At 56.9% G+C, this 19,032-nt stretch overlaps 1 protein-coding gene across 1 annotated transcript; it reads left to right on the forward strand.

Moving 5' to 3' along the window:
* Window positions 1-1,425: 1,425 nt before the first annotated feature.
* LOC118696638 (vasoactive intestinal polypeptide receptor 1-like) lies at window positions 1,426-13,181 on the forward strand. Its single transcript, XM_036398871.2, has 13 exons — window positions 1,426-1,771; window positions 4,969-5,080; window positions 7,906-8,013; window positions 8,745-8,854; window positions 9,259-9,356; window positions 10,189-10,321; window positions 10,962-11,115; window positions 11,596-11,656; window positions 11,925-11,991; window positions 12,096-12,187; window positions 12,410-12,539; window positions 12,786-12,827; window positions 12,989-13,181. The coding sequence occupies exons 1-13, from the start codon at window positions 1,703-1,705 to the stop codon at window positions 13,079-13,081; spliced, it is 1,269 nt and encodes a 422-aa protein (XP_036254764.1). The 5' UTR covers window positions 1,426-1,702; the 3' UTR covers window positions 13,082-13,181.
* The last annotated feature ends 5,851 nt before the right edge of the window (window positions 13,182-19,032 follow it).

Here is a 19,032-nt window from a genome sequence, read left to right on the forward strand (position 1 = left end):
CTTCCCTTCCTTCTCCTCTCCCCATCACCACTGCCACTGTCACCAGACACAGCCACCCCAAATGGGACCCCAAAAGTCTCCCCCAAAACTGGGGATGGCAACAACAGAGACTCTCCCAAAACAGGGGATGGGACCCCTAAACATTTCCCCTAATATTGGGAATGTGGCTCCCAGAAGCCCCCAAAAATGGGGATGGGACCCCAGAGACTCTCCCAAAACTGGGAATGTGACCCCCAAAAATGTCCCCTAATATTGGGGATGGAGCTCCCAGAAACCCCCAAAAGTCTCCCCAAAAAGGGAGCAGGAGGGACAGGGAGCAGGAGGGACGGGGAGCAGGAGGGATAGGGATGGGACCCCTAGAGACTCCCCCAAAACTGGGAATGGACCCCTAAACATGTCCCCTAATACTGGGGATGGTGATCCCAGAAAACCCCAAAAGTGTCCCCAAAAATGGAGATGGGACCCACAGAGACCCCTCCCAACATCGGGTTTGGGACCCCCAAAGTCTCCCCTAAAGTTTAGGTGGGAACCCCAGACACCCACAAAAATTTCCCCAAAAATGGGGTTTGGAAACAGAGAAATTTCCTCATAATCTTCCCAAAACCAGGAATGGGAACCCAAAAGTCTCCCCAAAATTGGGTATGGAACCCCTAAATTCTCCTCAGAATTGGGGGTCCCATTACTAAAACAATTAAAATTGTGACGTTTGAGTCAAAATTCCCCTTGCTGAGGGGGCTGCGGCTTTCCAGCAGAGAGAATTCTATAAATGGATTTATTTTACATATCCCCAATACATATTTATATTGATTTTATCCATATTTATATATTTACAGATGCAGAATTTTATTTTTTCCTGTAAGAAGAGCTCAGGTGATGCTTGGGGCCAGCAGAGCCACCCTGGGGACAGCAGAGTCACCCTGGGGACAGCAGAGTCACCCTGGGGACAGCAGAGCCATCCTGGGGTAGCAGAGCCACTCTGGGGACAGGAGTCACCCCTGGGACAGCAGAGCCACCTTGGGGTCAACAGGGCCACCTTGGGGACAGCAGAGCCACCCTGGGGCAGGGCTGGAGGGAGCATCCCTGTCCCCGCCAAGGGATGTGACCCCTGCACCTCGCACCCCATTCCCGCAGCCTTTCTCCAGCGGTTTTCCAGCGGTTTTCCAGCGGTTTTCCAGCGGTTTTCCAGCGGTTTTCCAGCGGTTCTCCAGCCCGGCGGTCCCGAGGGGTCGGGAGGGGCTCGGTGTCCCCCTGGGCACCCCCGAGCCGGGCTGGGGGTCCCGAGGTGCCGGTGGTGCCGGGGGGGGGGCAGTGCCAGCCCGGGGTCCCTCTCGAGCTGCTCCATCCATCCCGGCGGAGGGAGGAGCCTCCGCATCCCCGAGCGGTGACACCGAGCCCGGCGGCGGCAGCGACAGCACAGCAGGGACAGCACAGCGGGGACAGGGACAGCACGGCGGGGACAGGGACAGCACAGCGGGGACAGCGACAGCCCAGCGGGGACAGGGACAGCACAGCGGGGACAGGGACAGCACAGAGGGGACAGGGACAGCACAGCGGGGACACGGGCAGGGAAGGGCCCCGCGGGACACGGGGCAGGACAGAGGACAGCGAGGTGCGGGGCACCCCCGGAGCCCCGGGCCGTGAAGGAGGAGCTGGGCTGTCCCCAGACCCTCGGGGACAGAGCCGGGACCCCGCTGCTGCAGCCATGGGGGGTCCCTGGCAGCCGCCCCGGGCCCGCTCGCTGCTGCTGCTGCTGCTCCTCCCCACGCTCCAGGTGAGTGGCCCCGGGGACAGAGCGGGGGGCACCGGGGGTCCCCCATGCCAGACACCCCCGGGGCTGGGAGCAGTGAGGGGTCCTCCTGCCCCGGGTGGGGGCGCCCATGGCATCCCATCCCATCCCATTATCCCATCCCATCCCATCCCATTATCCCATCCCATTATCCCATCCCATCCCATCCCATCCCATCCCATCCCATTATCCCATCCCATCCCATCCCATCCCATCCCATCCCATCCCATCCCATCCCCGTCTCTCATGCTCCAGACCTGCCAGCCCCCCTTGGGGACTTTCCCACAGCTCCTGGGGACAATGTGATGACAAAGGTGCTGCTGGGACCCCGCAGGACCCGGCAGTGCTCAGGGACCCCCCCAGGGCAGAGGTCCCGAGGGTTCGGGTCCCAGGGATGATCCCTTGGGAATGGATCTTCCACTCCACATCACCTGGAGCACCCCCAGGCACAGGGGTTGGGGGGCTGGGGGTGCAGGGGACAGGGACAGCCGTGGGTGACCCCCAGGACAGGGCCATGGGCATGGCTGGCACCAAATCCCTGCGGGAATGGGGGGACTGGGGTGGTTGTGCTGCCAGAGGGAGAGGAAGAGCCATGGGCTGGTCAGGCTGTGCTGGGGAAAGGGGAGGGAGGGGAAATGGGAGGGGAAGGGAAAAAAGGGAAAAGGAAAAGTGGGAAAGGAAAAGGGAAAAAAGGGAAAGGAAAAGAGAAAGGAAAAGGGAAAGGAAAGCAGAAGAGGAAGAGAAAAGAAAAAAAATGGAAAAGGAAAAAAAGAGAAAAGGAAAAAATAAAAAAGGAAAAGAAAAAATAAAAGGAAAAAACGGAAAGGGAAAAAGGGGAAAAGGGAAAAAGGAAAAAAGGGGAAAAAAGGGGGAAAAGAGGGGGAAAAGGGGAAAAGGGGGAAAAGGGAAAAAAGAGAAAAAAGGGAAAAGAAAAAAGGGAAAAGGAAAAAAGAGAAAAGGAAGAAAAGGAAAAGGAAGAAAGGGAAAAGGAAAAAAGGGAAAGCGGAAAGGGGAAAGGGAAAGGGGAAAAAAGAGAAAAAAGGGAAAGGGAAAAAAGGCGAAGGGAAAAAAGGGAAAGGGAAAAAAGGCGAAGGAAAAAAAGGGAAAGGGAAAAAGGGAAAGGGAAGGGGAAGGGGAAGGGGAAGGGAAGCTGGGCTGAGGGAGCACTCGAGGCTTGCAGGGTTTCAGAGACTGTTGGCATCAGGCCCCTTCCAGGGGGGAAACTGAGGCACAGCAGGAATTCCCTGCCCTGCAGGGAGCTCGGAAGGGAGCCCTGCACATTCCCTGTTCCTGCTCCAGCATCCTGGCCCTGCTGTCATAAATAACAAACCAAACCCACAACTCTGCAGCCAGAGAGGGGTGAGAGAAACCCCCCAGCCCCATCCATGCCCCCCATCACTGGCAGGATGGAGGAGGAGGAGAATTCCTGGGCCTTCCCAGTGCTGCATCCAAAGCCATCCCCAAAATGCCTTTTCCAGGCTGAAATTCCCTTGAAATCTTGTGTTCAGCAGGAAAAGGACACAAAATCTCCTGGGGGAGGTGAGGGGACCCCGAGGAGCAGCTGCTTGGCCAGGACAGGCAGGGCAGGGCTCAGCCCAGGGATGCTCCAAGGTCCCACATTTCCCTGTGTTGGGAAGCTCAGGGATCCGCCCTCATCCCTCTGTTCCTGCAGCTCTTACACCTCTGGCCCCTCACTGAAACAATCAGCAACTCAACCCCAGGTCTGGGCATCAGGGGTGCCCCAGCCAGCCCTGAACCTGCTGGGAGGCTTGGGAATGGGCAGGGATGTGGGAATGGGCATGGAGAGATATATGGGAATGGGCATGGACACTTGGGAATGGACATGGACACTTGGGAATGGGCAGGGATGTGGGAATGGGCATGGAGGGATGCTTGAGAATGGGCATGGACACTTGGGAATGGGCATGGACACTTGGGAATGGGCAGGGATGTGGGAATGGGCATGGAGGGATGCTTGGGAATGGGCATGGACACTTGGGAATGGACATGGACACTTGGGAATGGGCAGGGATGTGGGAATGGGCATGGAGGGATGCTTGGGAATGGGCATGGACACTTGGGAATGGGCACAGACATTTGGGAATGGGCAGGGATGTGTGGGAATGGGCACAAACTTTTGAGAATGGGCAGAGATGTGGGGGAGTGGGCACAGACACTTGGGAATGGGCAGGGATGTGTGGGAATGGGCACAAACTTTTGAGAATGGGCAGAGATGTGGGGGAGTGGGCACAGACACTTGGGAATGGGCACAAAAATTTGGGAATGGGCATGGACACTTGGGAATGGGCAGAGATGTGAGAATGGACGTGGAGGGATGCTTGGGAATGGGCATGGACATTTGAGAACGGGCACAGACACTTGGGAATGGACAGGGATGTGGGAAAGGGCCAGGGCACTTGGGAATGGGCACAGACATTTGGGAATGGGCACAGATACTTTGGAATGGGAAAAGATGTGTGGGAATGGGCACAGGCACTTGGGAATGGGCAGGGAATGGGCACACACACTTGGGAATGGGCACAGATGTGTGGGAATGGGCATGGAACTTGGGAATTGGGCAGGGATACCCAGCAATGGACAGAGAGTTCCTGGCATCTCCCAGTTCAGCCTCAGCCTCCCAGTTCTCCAGCTGGAAGCCGAGGAGGCAAATCCCAAAGCAGGGATTCCCTGACAATCCAATCCCTGCAGCCACCACATCTCTCACATCTTTGGGATCTGGGCATTCTCCCTGGTGCTCCATCAGCTCTGCTGGCAAAGCCCAGAGCTGGGAATGTGGGGTTTGCTGTGCCCACATTCCTCTGGGATAATGGGAGGTGTCCGTGCCCATGGCAGGGGGGGACTGGGATGGGTTTGTGGTCCCTTCCAACCCAAATCCATGATTCCATTTCTACAACCATTACCCCAATTCCACAATTCCATGTCTTCAATTCCACAATTCCATGGCAGGTGGGGACTGGGATGGGCTTGTGGTCCCTTCCAACCCAACTCTGTTATTCCATTTCTACAATTCCATGACTCCAATTCCACGATTCCATGGCAGGTGGGGATTGGGATGTGTTTGTGGTCCCTTCTACCCCAAATCCATGATTCCATTTCTACAATTCCATTACTCCAATTCCACAATTCCATGGTTTTCCTACCTGCTCTTTCCCCTCTCCAAGGTGCAGGGGACTCATCCCGACTGCTCCGTCGTCCTCCACTTCCAGCAGCTGGAGGAGGAATGTCTGCAGAGGATCCGGAGTGAGAGCCCCAGCCCAGGGCAGGCAGGACAGGGTGAGCCTGGAACAGCTCCCTGGGAGCAGGGAGGAGTTCCTGAGAAGTCCCTGGAGGGTGACCATGGGAGGGGATTGCAGAGCACGCGTGGATTTGGGATTTCCAGGGAGATGGAGAGCAGCACCAAGGCAAAGGTCAAGGAGAATCCCTGGAGAGCCCCAGAAATGCTGTTGGGATGGGATAGAGGGGACTGGGGGATGCAAACAACAAACAGAACTCAGCCCTGGTGGGTTTAGAGAATCCTGGACTGGGTGGGATTGGGAGGGAGCTCAAAGCCCACCCAGTGCCACCCCTGCCATGGCAGGGACACCTCCCACTGCCCCAGGCTGCTCCCAGCCCCAGTGTCCAACCTGGCCTTGGGCACTGCCAGGGATCCAGGGGCAGCCCCAGCTGCTCTGGGCACCCTGTGCCAGGGCCTGCCCACCCTCCCAGGGAACAATTCCCAATTCCCAATATCCCATCCAGCCCTGCCCTCTGGCACTGGGAGCCATTCCCTGTGCCCTGTCCCTCCATGCCTTGTCCCCAGTCCCTCTCCAGCTCTCTTGGAGCCCCTTCAGGACCTTTAGGGCTCTGAGCTCTCCCTGGAGCTTCTCACTCCCACAGGGAGGGATTCATGAAACATGGCAGTGCTGGATTGGTCCATGCCCCTGGCAGAGTCCCCTCCATCCCTTGGCACCAATGCCAGCCCTGTGGCCACCAGCACCGGGGTCACTCTGTGGTGTCACCATCTCACATCTGCTCCCCTTCCTAATTCAGTAAATTCTACTGCTAAACATTTTTTGAGCATCTCAGTTTTCCCATATCTGGGATTTTAAATGAATTAACTGGTTGAAAAACCAATTTTCTAGTGCTGCTTTTGGACATCATTTTTTTAAATTGCATCTCAGTTTCCATCCAAAAGTGGAATGGCCCAAATCCCAGGCAAAAATTGTCACCTGGAGAATAAGGAATGCATAATTCCAGGGGTTTCATCTCATAGCAGTGGAAAAATTAAGCAATAAATGCATATGAAGGTGCATAATTGCTTAAGTAACTTTGCAGAGATGTCATTTATGCTTCAGCTTAGCAGGGAAAAGCCAAATTGATTGGAAAAGGTCCATTTTGCAACCTGAACTGTGCCAGCCAAGGGGAAGGAACCTCACTGCAGGAAAATATCCGAGATGTGGGAATGCATAATTAAAATCTGGGTTTAATCCTGGGGCTCCTGCTGCCCCTGCCCACCTGAGCTGCACCCATCCCTTTCCCTGCTTGCACCAGCGTGGGGAGCAGGACTCCAGGACAGGCTCAGATCCCATGGACAGCGTGGGAGGGCCCTGGGATCTCCTTATTCCTTATTCCTTATTCCTTATTCCTTATTCCTTATTCCTTATTCCTTATTCCTCATTCCTTATTCCTAATTCCTCATTCCCAATATCCCATCCAGCCCTGCCCTCTGGCACTGGGAGCCATTCCCTGTGTCCTGTCCCTCCATCCCTTGTCCCCAGTCCCTCTCCAGCTCTCCTGGAGCCCCTTTAGTGCCTGCAAGGGGCTCTGAGCTCTCCCTGGAGCTCCTCCTCTCCAGGTGAGCACCCCCAGCCTTTCCTCTTCCACTTCTTGCACCATATCCATGGTATCCTCTGGACTGTGGGGGCTAAAATTCCAGAGGAGGTCCTGGAGAGGCTCCAAAGGCTCCTCTGGAGCCAGGCTGGGAGAGCTGGGGGTGCTCACCTGGAGAGGAGAAGCTCCAGGGAGAGCTCAGAGCCCCTGCCAGGGCCCAAAGGGGCTCCAAGAGAGCTGGAGAGGGACTGGGGGCAAGGGATGGAGGGACAGGACCCAGGGAATGGCTCCCACTGCCAGAGGGCAGTGATGGATGGGATATTGGGAATTGGGAATTGTTCCCTGGCAGGGTGGGCAGGCCCTGGCACAGGGTGCCCAGAGCAGCTGGGGCTGCCCCTGGATCCCTGGCAGTGCCCAAGGCCAGGCTGGACACTGGGGCTGGGAGCAGCCTGGGACAGTGGGAGGTGTCCCTGCCATGGCAGGGGTGGCACTGGGTGGGCTTTAAGGTCCATTCCAACCCAGATCATTCCAGGATTCCCTGCTCCCACAACCCCAAGAAATGAAGTGACTGCTCTCAGGGATGACCCCAATTCACCAAGCCCCACTTTGGCATTGTGGATGCAAATCCCTCCCTGCCAGGACTGCCATCCCCAGGCTGAAATCAGAGGAAATTCATCAGACCTGTCCAATTCCTCCATGAATAATGTGGATCTGCAGGGTTAATGATGGAGCTGTGCTGGTCCAGGAGCTGGCCTGCACTGGGATCTCCTTGTCCCATCACAAATTCCCCCAGCCCCGAATCTGCCTGGCCCTAGAAAATTGGAGAATAATTCAAACAGGATTTCAGTGCTGGATAGAGAAGCAAAAGTTGTTTAATCTTAAGTCACGCAGAAACCCTTGCATGACTTCCTTCTGTCCTTGGGGACACATCCCGAGCTCAGCCTCCAGGTGCAAAAACCCAAACTAAATTTGGGTTATTTCAGGAGGCACAGGCAAATCCCAGCCCATGGCACACGCAGGGGATTCCCACAGGAGCTGGGTCTGACACAGCCCCAGGAGCTCCCACAGGAGCTGAAAGGGGATCCCGAGGAGCCCAGGAGCCGAGCCAGGATGGTCTGGAAAGGGAAAGGGAAAGGGAAAGGGGAAAGGGGAAAGGGAAAGGGGAAGGGGAAGGGGAAGTTGGGCTGAAGGAGCACTGGAGGCTGGCAGGGTTTTAGAGACTGATGGCATCAGTGGGGAAACTGAGGCACAGCAGGAATTCCCTGCCCTGGGGTCCTCTCCCTCCCCAGGCTGCCCGACCGAGTGGGACGGGCTCAGCTGCTGGCCCGCCCTGCCCCGTGGCCAGTCCCGAGGCGTCGCCTGTCCCGAGATCCTGAGCGTCTTCAAGAAGTCCAAAGGTCTGAATCCAGTGGGGATCGCTCATCCCACGGCCCCCCCCGCCCTGCCAGGGCCCCTGAGCCACCCCAGCCCTTCCCTCCGACCCCACAGCTCCTGCCTCTCCCAAAATGTCCTCGGTGGAAACTGCAGCCCCAGCAGCGACAGGAAAACAGAGATTCAGGGACCCAAATCCTTTCATCCCTCTGTGGGTGGAGCACTTGGGGACCTCATCCCCATCCTGGTGACACCAGGACAGTCCCCTCACTGCCCTCCTTTCCCACTCACCATCCCAGGGCTCCCGAGCTCCCACTGGAACATCCCAGCACTTCCTCAGACAGGAGTAATTCGGGAAATGTTGGGAAATGTTTGCTTTGGGGCAGGAACAGCTCAGGAGAGGCTCGATGGAGCCCTCACAGGATGAATGAGCACTTTTACAGCCTTAATTCCCAATTCCCTTCCCCTGGAGGGATCTGAGCTTGTGTTCACACCCTGTCAGAAGTTTTCCTGGCAGCTCCAGGCATGGGGCCATGGGATCCAGAAGGGATGGGGTAGCAATGGGATTTGGGAGGGAGGGATGGGGTCTGGGAGGGAAGGGCAGTGATAGGGTCTGGATGGAGCAATGGGATCAGGGAGGGATGGGACAGCCCATGGGTACCACGCTGCTCTCCCTGTCTGTTCCAGGCCAGGCATTCTGGGGGTGCCCTCAGAGGTGACACCCGTGGCTCCCCTGAGGTTCCTCCTTGTCCTGCAGGGCTGATCCAGAGGAACTGCACTGAGTGGGGCTGGAGCCCCCCCAGCCCCCCCTACCACAGTGCCTGCCAGCTGGAAACCCTTGGCAGCAGCAATGACACCGAGGCCAAGGCACGTGGGACCACTGGGGCTGTGGGGACCTGTCCCCATTTCCCCATGGCCCCATTTCCCCATGTCCTCATGGCCCTATAGCCCCGTGTCCCCATGGCCCCATTTCCCCATGGCCCCATGGCCCCGTGCCCCTGTATCCCCATGGCCCTGTATCCCCATGGCCCCATGTCCCTACACTGCCCCACGTCTCCATGTCCCCATGGTCCCACACTGCCCCATGTCCCCATGGCCCTATGGCCCCATGTCCCTGTGTCCCCATGTCCCTGTGTTCCCACACTGCCCACTGGCCAAAGAACCATGGAGATGCTCCTGGGTTATCCCATCACCCCTGGCTGTTCCTGCTTGCCCCACACCAGCACTTCCCCGTCCCTGTCCCCTCCCTCCACTGGTGCTGTCCCTTGCAGAGAGGCCACTTTGTCACCATGAAGGTGCTCTACACCTGTGGCTACTCCACGTCGCTGGCAGCGCTGCTCCTGGCCATTGGCATCTTCTGCTGCTTCAGGTAGGGCTGGGAGCTGCTCCAGCTCCAGGGCTGGAGGGACACGGGACAAATCCCAGCAGGAACAGCTGCCCCCAGCCTGGCCCCTCTGGAGCAACCAGGTCCCATCCCAGCCAACAGGGAAACAGGGAAGACAGGAGAGGAATGGCAGCCTTGTCCTTCCCTGGTGGCCCTCTCGGGTTCTGGTTTTGCAGATGTCCCTGTGCTGCAGGTTTGGGCTCTCCAGAGGTTTCTGGGATGTTCTCTTGTCCTTGAGCAGCCCCAAGCACAGCACTATTGTATTTGCAGGGGTTCCCCAACAAATGCAGGAATGATGCACCTGACTCCATGTTCTCAGAAGGCTAATTTATTACTTTATGATACTATATTATATTAAAGAATACTATACTATACTAAAGAATACAGAAAGGATACTTACTGCATGCTATAAAGATAATAATGAAAACTCGTGACTCTTTCCAGAGTCCCAACACAGCTTGGCCCTGATTGGCCAAAGAGTGAAAACAACTCCCAGCAGAATGCAATGGAACAATCACCTGTGGGTAAACAATCTCCAAACACATTCCACATGAGCACAGCACAGGAGAAGCAAATGAAATCAGAATTGTTTTACTTTTCTCTGAGGTGTCTCAGCTTCCCAGGTGAAAAATCCTGGGCAAAGGGATTTTTTCAGAGGATGTGAATGCCACACAGCACAACCCTGCCCTTCCTGATTTTAGAGCAGGAAAGCTTCTCCAGGGCTTTGTGACCATCACCAGCAGTGATCCCAGGGAAGGGGACACCAAAGCACCTTCTCTGCCCCTGTTTGGGCCCAGCCCATCTCTCCCTCCTGCAGGAAGCTGCACTGCACCAGGAATTCCATCCACATCCACTTCTTCACCTCCTTCGTCCTGCGGGGCACGGCCGTGTTCATCAAGGACCACGTCCTCTTCTCGGATGAGTCCATTGACCACTGCACAATGTCCACGGTGAATCCCAAACTGCTCCAAACCCAGCCCTGGAGCACGGCAGGGAGAGCAGCAGGGGCTCCTTGGGAGGGAGCTGGTGGGACCTGGGGGGATTTGTCACTGCAGAGAGGAGAGAGAGGCTGTGGGATGGAGGAAATTCTGTCCTGGGTGGCCTTGGGGAGGTTCAGCATTTCTGCATTTCCCTCCATGCAGGGAATAAGTTTTGTCCTCAAAACTGCTCTGGCCTCAGGCTGGATGTCCCCCAGTGGGGCTAAAGCTCAGCACAGCCCACCAGCACCAGGTGCTGCTCAGATTTGAGGTTTTCAATCAAAACAGGAACCCCTGAGTGAAGACACGGCACTGAGAACACCACAAACACAACCACGGGGTTTTTAAAGATCCTACAAGCCCGTGGTCACCTGCCCGTGGGGCACAGGCAGAGCAGAACCTGGTGCAGGTGATGTGAGGGGCTGGGGCAGAGTCTCTGGACTGCACTGAAAGTTCATCACTGAAAGTTCATCACTGAAAGTTCATCACTGAAAGGCCATCACTGAAAGGCCATCACAGGTGTCCTCAAGAGGGTGGACAGGAGGGTGACAGTCCCCCATGCCCCCAGGGCAGGCTGTGCTGCACCCTGAGCTGTCCCCTCCTCCCCTGGCAGGTGACCTGCAAGGCAGCCATTGCCTTCTTCCAGTACTCAGTGCTGGCCAACTTCTACTGGCTGCTGGTGGAGGGGCTGTACCTGCAGACGCTGCTGCTGCTCACCTTCACCTGCGACAGGAGCTACACCTGGGGCTACGTCCTCATGGGCTGGGGTGAGCCTGGGGACATCCCGGACATCCCTGGGCAGGAACCACCTGGGAATGGCCTGATCTGACACCCACCTGGCCAGAGGTCCCCAGGGCTGCTCCAGGATGTCCCATCTCAACATCTCCTGCATGCCTTGGTGGGCACCCACCTGTTCCTGCCAGAGCCCAGAGCTGCTGGAAGCATGGCCTGATCAGGACAGCTCCTCCCTTCTTCCCACACCCACCCGGGGCTGGGAATGCCCATCCCAGGTGCCTGGGAGTGATGGAAGAGCATGAGGACAAGAGGGTGGCCAGGAGGTGACACAGACATAGCATCAGTGATGGGCACCACTTCCTTCTCCTGGAGAAGGTGGGAAGGTTGTCACCTTCCTGCCACATCCAGAACTGAGCTAGACACATGTCTCTGGGGACAAGGGACAGAGGGGTGGCACAGGGGCTTCCCAGAGCACTGGAGGGAGCATCCTTGCCTGTGTCCTGTCCTTGCAGGTGTCCCCATGGTCACAGTCGGGGTGTGGGTGCTCACCAGGCTCCAGTATGACAACCACGGGTAAGAGCAGCTGTCCCTTGGCCTTGTCCAGGCCACCTCAGCCACGTGTCCCAGTCCAAGGGCTGGGAAATGAACCTTTGGCATGGGATGGATGCTCAGGAGGGGAGGACTGGGCCAGCACTTCATTTAAATGTTATTTCTGTTTTCTGGTGGGTTCTGTGGCAAGAGCGGTGCAAAGGGGTCAGGGGTCTGGCCAAAGAAATGGCAGGGGGACAGCTGGGCCACACAAGTCCCAGTGGGTGCCAGAGCCACCTCTGCTGTCCCATAGGTGCTGGGATGACTACGCCAGTGTGTACTGGTGGGTGATCAAGGCTCCCATCCTCCTGGCCATATTTGTGAGTGTGCTCCCTGAGAGTCCCACCCCAGAGCCAGGGTCCCACATGGCCAGGGGACCCAGCCAGGGGCTGCGCAGAGCCTGAGGTGTGGCCTCCCGGGACAGGTGAACTTCCTCATCTTCCTCAACGTCACCAGGATGCTGGCACAGAAGATCCGGTGCCCGGACCTCAGCAGAACCCACAAGCAGCAGTACATGTAAGGGGACAGGGCTGTGCCAACCCTGGGGTCTGGGGTGGGGACAGGGCTGTGCCCACCTCGGGGTCCCAGGGCAGAGGGACCCTCCTTCTCCTCTTGGAGGACAGCCCTGGAGCCTCCAAGACCTGCCTCTCACACAGAACCTCCTTGGGGCTGAGACCAAGGTTTTGGGGGGGTCTCATGGGGCAGCAGGAGCCCCCAGACCCATGTCCCTCTCCACAGGAGGCTGACCAAGTCCACGCTGCTGCTCATCCCCCTCTTTGGGGTGCACTACGTGGTGTTCGCGCTCTTCCCCGAGCACGTGGGCGTGGACGCCCGGCTCTACTTCGAGCTGGTGCTGGGCTCCTACCAGGTGAGAAGGGCAGGGAAAGGCCCATGGCCCCACCCCAAATCACACCAGGACCCTCTGGAATGTGGGGGTTTGGTCTCTTTTGGGAGCGGGTGCCCCCAAACACCTGGGGCAGGGCCTGGAGAACTTGGCACTGATTTCCTCTGCAGTGGGTCAGAGGTGTGGGACAAGGTAAGGGAGGGAGAAGATGAGCACAGAGGGGTCCAGCCCCTTCCTCTGGGTGCAAATTACTCTGCCTGTCCTCTCCAGGGCTTCCTGGTGGCTCTGCTCTACTGTTTCCTCAACGGGGAGGTGAGTGTGTGTCCCCACCCCAACCCCGGGCACCACAGCGGGCACGGGGACACCCTGAGGGTGCCCCAAAGCCAGGGGTGGGCAGGGACAGTTCCCCTTGCCCCCCAGTCCCCTCCATCTGGTGTCCCTGGGTGCCAGCACCATCCATGTCGTTGGTGCAGGTCCAGGCTGAGATCAGGAGGAACTGGGGCACGTGGCAAAGGTCCATGGAGAGCAACGTCTTCAACCTGGCCACCCAGGACTTCACGGCGTGAGCAGGACAGCGCTCCTGGAGAGCTGCTGCTGCAGGAGCAGCTCCATGGCTGCAGCCCAGAAAGACCCAATCCCCTGATTTTGGAGATTCTGGGTCTGACACCCTCAGAGGGAACAACCAGAGAGACCCAACCCCTTGTGATTTTGGAGGTTGTGAGTCGGACACCCTCAGAGGTTGTTGGGAAAAACCAGAAGGACCCAACCCCTCCTGATTTTGAGGATTCTGGGTTTGACACCCTCAGAGGGTGTTGGGAACAACCAGAAATACCCAACCCCCCCCGATTTTGGATGTTCTGGATCTCACACTCTCAGAGAGTGCTGGGAACAACCAGAAAGACCCAACCCCCCCTGATTTTGGGGATTCTGGGTTTGACACCCTCAGAGGGTGTTGGGAACAACCAGAAAGACCCAACCCCCTGATTTTGGAGGTTCTGGGTCTTACACCCTAAAAGGGAACAACCAGAAAGACCCAACCCCTCCTGATTTTGGGGGCTCTGGGTCTGCCACCCTCAGAGGGTGCTGGGAACAACCATGGGAGAGGCTCTGCCTGCTCAGTGCTGGTGGATCTTGTACCCTGTGGTAGCACCTCACTCCCAGGGCTCTCACTGCTTCAGGGCAGAGTTCCAGGCAAGGGAAGGGAAGTTCTGCACTTTTCTGCCTGAAACTGGGAAGGAAACACAGAAATCCTTCACCAAAGCACAGCTGGTGGGTTTTGTTTGCACTGAAGGAAAAGGAGCAGCACTGATACTAAAGGGATTCACTGATGGATGTTTTACCCCTCCCTTGGTTTACAAAATCATTTCCTGTCTGGGAAGATTCCTAAACACAGCCAGGAGCCCCCCTGGGGGTGGGGGGAGGATACAGAGAGAGGCAAAATCCCAAACCTCTACAAGAGACCCCCAGTGGCCTCTGGACCCAGTTCCTCCCCATTCCCATTCCCAAAATGCTTCCCTTTCCTGGGTGGGTTGATTGAGCTGGAGATGTTCCCTTGCCAGGAGAGCTCTCCCAACCCTTTGCTCTGAGGAATGGGACTCACCTGGCATCCCTGGGGGTCTTTTTCCAGAGATAGGAAGGTTTTTGCCAATAAAATCTCATGCCAAGTCCAGCCTCACTTTTCAGAGTGTTGTTTCACTCCACACACCCAGGGAGTTTGGGATTGGGGGTGCTGCAGGATGAAAACCCTGCCCATGACGGAACCCCTGGAAGTACCTGTCAGGCAATCTCTGATTTTCCCCTGCCTGATGAAGCTCACAGAGAGGAGATGGAGGAGGAGCTTGAGGTGGGGGCACCATGAGCTGTCCCAGAGGTCCTGGGGTGCCCTGTCCCCTCTGGGTGCCCCCAGCCTGTTCCACCACCATGAACATCCTTCATCCTCCCAGAATGAGCTCCTGCCCAGGAAAATGGTGCCTCCAGGAGGGAGAGAGGCCCCAAACGCCCTCCTGCCAAACTTTCTGGCCTCTCCCCTGCTCTTGAGACCGGAGCCACCCGATCCCAGCCTTGCTTCTCACCCTGCCTGGGTGCCACATGTCCTTCCCTAAATAAACCCCACTTGCTGGCCCCTGTCCAGGCTGCAGAATCTCCAGAGATCCCATCTGGGAGGGCACTGAAGGGAAACAGAGCCCCAGAGCTGATCTGGGGCGAGATGGGAGAGGTTCCATTAAAAACCCCTCCAGAGCCAGCACATCCTGAATCATCGGGAACCCTCCAGAGGAGCTCAGGAGCTCAATAAATCCCTGTCTGCAGCCAGGAAGGGACCAGAGGTGAAGAGAATCCTCTCCATCATCAATGAGGGTGGGATGATTGGCAGAGATGAGACAGCAGCAGACTGAGCAGGACTGGAGATGTTCAGTAGGAAAGCCTGTTTCCATTAAACTTTAAAAAACTTTGGATTTGCACCTATTTTGAGGTGCAGATGGGTTTTTGGGGTGATAAATGACTCCAAATGACTCTCTGGGGTTTGCTGGGCTTTGAAGCCCCTGCAGGACAGGAGCCCAGTGTGGCTCCAGGAGGGGCCTGGGAGTCACCCTCAGCCTGCAGCAAAGGTTTTCCAAAGGCTCCCAGCATGGACCACTCCCTGCAGCTGCAAAAGATCTTCGAGATCTTAAGATCTCTAAGGTCTGGAAAGAGATCTTAAGATCTGGAAAGGGATCTTAGAGTGTTGAAAGAGACCTTAAATCTCATGGGGAACGACAGTTCCACTGTCCCAGGGTGCTCCCAGCCCTGTCCAGCCTGGCCTTGGGCACTGCCAGGGATCCAAGGCACCTGTGCCAGGGCCTGCCCACCCTCACAGGGAGGAATTTCTTCCGGAGATCCCCACAATCTCACAGATTTTTCCACCCTGCCCAATGCTAAGGCTGTGTTCAGGAGCACTGAGCCCAGGCAGAGCAGGGTCAGTGTAGGATTGACGGGGGTAGCACAGTCGGGATGGATGGAGATGAGAGATCTCTGCAGCCAGGGCTGGAATTTGGGGTTTATTGCAAAGGGCCTGGGTGCAGGGCCCTGCTGGGAGCTGCCAGGCACAGCTCAGAGCAGGGCTGAGAGAAGAGAGGGGGAGAGAGGGTGAGAGGGTGAGAGAGTAAAAGGGCAAGAGAGCACAAGGCAAGAGCTGAGAGCTAAGAGGCAAGAGTAAGAGTATAGGAAATAAGTGAGCAAAGTTCCCATTACAATACAATAAATCATTTTCTGTGTTGAATTTTCTAATTCTCACTAACCAATCTAGTACAAGATACAAATCCTATAGCATTTACATACAGCCTATAGGAATCACTACATTACCATACTGGGTTACATTTTAAACCCTAAAAACTCCTCTTTGGGCCCCTTCTGCCAAGCTGGCAGGGTCTGCTCTGCCCCTTGGGCCTGTCTGCAAGCAGAGGGTGTTGTTCCATCAAAAGGGGATCACCTTCAGCTGGCCATGCCATTGTTTTCCAGTTGTTCAGTAACTGAGGGATCTCAAAGCTTGCTTTCATTTCAATCTCGCTGATGGTTTCCATATCCTCAAAATCTTTTGCCAGGCAATCATATTTATCAGGCTTTCCTGTTTCATCTTCCCCAACAGGTCAGGTTTCCCACATCCCTTCCCCAGGAGTGCCCCAGCCTGGCACCCTCCTCCCGCAGCGTGTCCCGTGTGTCCCCAGCGGTGCCCGGGCACGGCGGAGTTTTGCCCGGGGCCAGAGGGTGGCACTGCGGCCCCTCCGCAGAGCGGCACGGCGGGGATGGCAGCGCTGCAGAGCGGGGGACAGCATCCCCACAAAAACCCTTCCAATAACCATAGCACTGCCCGTTAAAATAACTGCCCTAAGCGTAACAGCCCTAGGCATCGCTTTAGCCCTAGAAATTTCAAAAATAGCCCAAACACTCATCCTCACAAAACGAACTCCTCTCTCAAACTTTTCAGCATCCCTAGGATACTTTAACCCTTTAATCCACCGCCTAAGCATAACCAACTTCCTCAACGGAGGACAAAACACTGCCTCCCACCTAAGTGACCTCTCCTGATACAAAATATTAGGCCCAGAAGGACTAGCCAAAGATTGAAGACTAAACCCCTTCTTAGAGTTACCCCACCACCCCATCTCAGGTTAGAATGAGGACGTTAGCGACTAGGGTTCAGAACAGGATTTGTGATGGAGGGCAGAAGGTTATTGGCCACTGTCACCCCGGGGTGACAGCGGCCACTGAGCCCAGCCCCAAGAGCCCCAGAGGGTGAGGAATGGGTCACACTGCTCTGGGCACTCAGGAACAGCCGGGCAGCCCCGGCCAGGCAAGGGTTAACCCGCAGTGCCTGGGGTGGGAATCCACAAAATCAGAAGGGCTTTGGGAAAGCTGCAAAAGAGACAGCAGAATGTGATTAGAGCTAAGCAGCAGCCATGAGATAGATCAGCAGAAAAATTCTGTAAAAAGCAGAAAAGTAAGGACAAATAGAACAATGGTCTGTGTATTAATGCTTGTCTAGAATAACTCTCTAAGCTACAGAAAAGTATACCAAGTGAGATATTAGGAAGGTTGAAGCTTAATAATGGAGCTCTGTGCATTGTGTTTTAAGGCTGACAAGCAGGTATTGTATTTGAAATCACAGAGAGTCACAGAATCAGCAAGGTTGGAAAAGACCTTGGAGATCATCAAGTCCAACCTGTGCCCTGACACCACCTTGTCTCTCCTATGCCTCCTCTTCTCCAGGATAAACAACCCCAGCTCCCTCAGCTGCTTCTCACAGGACTTGTGCTCCAGACCCCTCCCCAGCCTTGTTGCCCTTCTCTGGACACGCTCCAGCCCCTCCATGTCCTTCCTAAACTGGGGGCCCAGAACTGGACTCAGCAATATAGCAAATAAGCAGGCATTGTTTTAACCAAAGGTACATGTGCTTATAGTGACTGGCTGGAACTACTGTCAATGTGCTTTTGCTTTGTGTGATTGGTCAAAAAACTTATAAAGTGAGTTGTAACATTAAGTTCTTGGTCTGCTGCCTGGGATGTGAGCTGCTGGCATCTTCCCATTGTCACAACCGTGTAATGAGACTGACGCTGGAACATAAAACAGCTCAAGGCACATTCCCAGCAGTGCCATCCCGGTGGTGATTTGCACACAGATCCCGATCAGAGATAAGCCACAGGCTCGGGCACAGCGCTCTCCCCGCCCTCACAGTCGTCCTGCTGCTCTTCCCAGTGCCTGTCACTGCCGGGGAGGCGCTGGCCAGGGTCGCTCCCACCTCCCCTCCACCTTCCCGAGTCCCTTGGGGTGCTGGAGCCGGCCTGGAGCCGCAGCACACCTGGGGCACTGCGCCGTGCCCGGGCAGCGCGCCCCGTGGGGGCCATGGGGGCAATGGGGACAATGGGGACCAGGGGGGCCATGGGGGAAATGGGGGTGATGCCATGGGGGTGATGGGGGCCATGGGGACAATGGGGGTGATGGGGCCTGGGGGTGATGCCATGGGGGTGATGCCATGGGGGTGATGGGGGCCATGGGGCAATGGGGGCGATGCCATGGGGGCCATGGGGGTGATGCCATGGGGGTGATGCCATGGGGGTGATGGGGGCCATGGGGGTGATGCCATGGGGGTGATGGGGGCCATGGGGCAATGGGGGCGATGTCATGGGGGCCATGGGGGTGATGCCATGGGGGTGATGGGGGCCATGGGGCCATGGGGGCAATGCAGCCGCGGGGGCTCCGGCCCCGGCAGCGCCGTGATTGGCGCGGAGCGGAGCGGAACGGAACGGAACGAATGCCACAGCTGAGACGGGCCAGGCTACCTGAAGGAGCCCGCATGTCCTCAGGTTTCACTCATGACCATCTGACAGCAGCAGCAGCTGCGCTGCCAACTCGCCGAGCCAAAGGCTCCAGGAGTCGAAGGAGAGGGAAATTCTGGCCCTAAAAGGTCTCTCCTTGGGATTTCGCACTCTCCACCCGACAGTAAGTACCGGGGTCAGCTCTGGGCGGCTGCCAGGCCCCCGGGCGGGGCTGCAGGGTCGGGGATGTGCCCAGGTTTGTCACTGTCACCGTGCCTGGAGCGGTACCGGCAGTGTCCCGGGATTTGCGGTCTGAGTGCTGGAGGTGGACGGGACTAGGATGGACTCCGGTGGCTCTAGGGGGGTGTTTAGGGCTGGAGGCACCTGCTGGACTCCCCTGCATGGAAAACTGTCCGGGACAGGGGACAAAGTCCCCACAAAGGTGCAGGCGGGGCACGGACGAGGGTGGCAGCAGCCAGCGGGCTCTCAGTGGCCGCAGGGCTGTGTCGGGCTGAGAGGGGACAGTCAGGGACAGCCAGGCAATGGGCTCCCGAGCCACCTTCCCCGTGTCACTAAAGGAGCCACGGGCAGGGCGCACAAGTCTCAGGCTCCTTTCTCCTGGCTTCTCCTCCTGGAGGTCTAAATATAAACCCCGGCCTGGGCAAGCCAAGGTTGCAGGAAAGGTCTGCGGGTGCTCCCAGTGTCTCCTTTCGGGAAGGGCCCTGTCC

The sequence above is a fragment of the Molothrus ater genome, chromosome 27 (genome assembly GCF_012460135.2).
Source record: "Molothrus ater isolate BHLD 08-10-18 breed brown headed cowbird chromosome 27, BPBGC_Mater_1.1, whole genome shotgun sequence".
Taxonomy (NCBI): Eukaryota; Metazoa; Chordata; class Aves; order Passeriformes; family Icteridae; genus Molothrus; species Molothrus ater.

Excerpts from the sequence above, each read along its gene's own strand:
- LOC118696638 (XM_036398871.2), top strand. The coding sequence starts at position 1,703 with ATGGGGGGTCCCTGGCAGCCGCCCCGGGCCCGCTCGCTGCTGCTGCTG. Across the intron at positions 11,657-11,924 it reads CTCCAGTATGACAACCACGG|GTGCTGGGATGACTACGCCA; the intron begins GTAAGAGCAGCT and ends GCTGTCCCATAG. Across the intron at positions 12,188-12,409 it reads ACCCACAAGCAGCAGTACAT|GAGGCTGACCAAGTCCACGC; the intron begins GTAAGGGGACAG and ends CCCTCTCCACAG.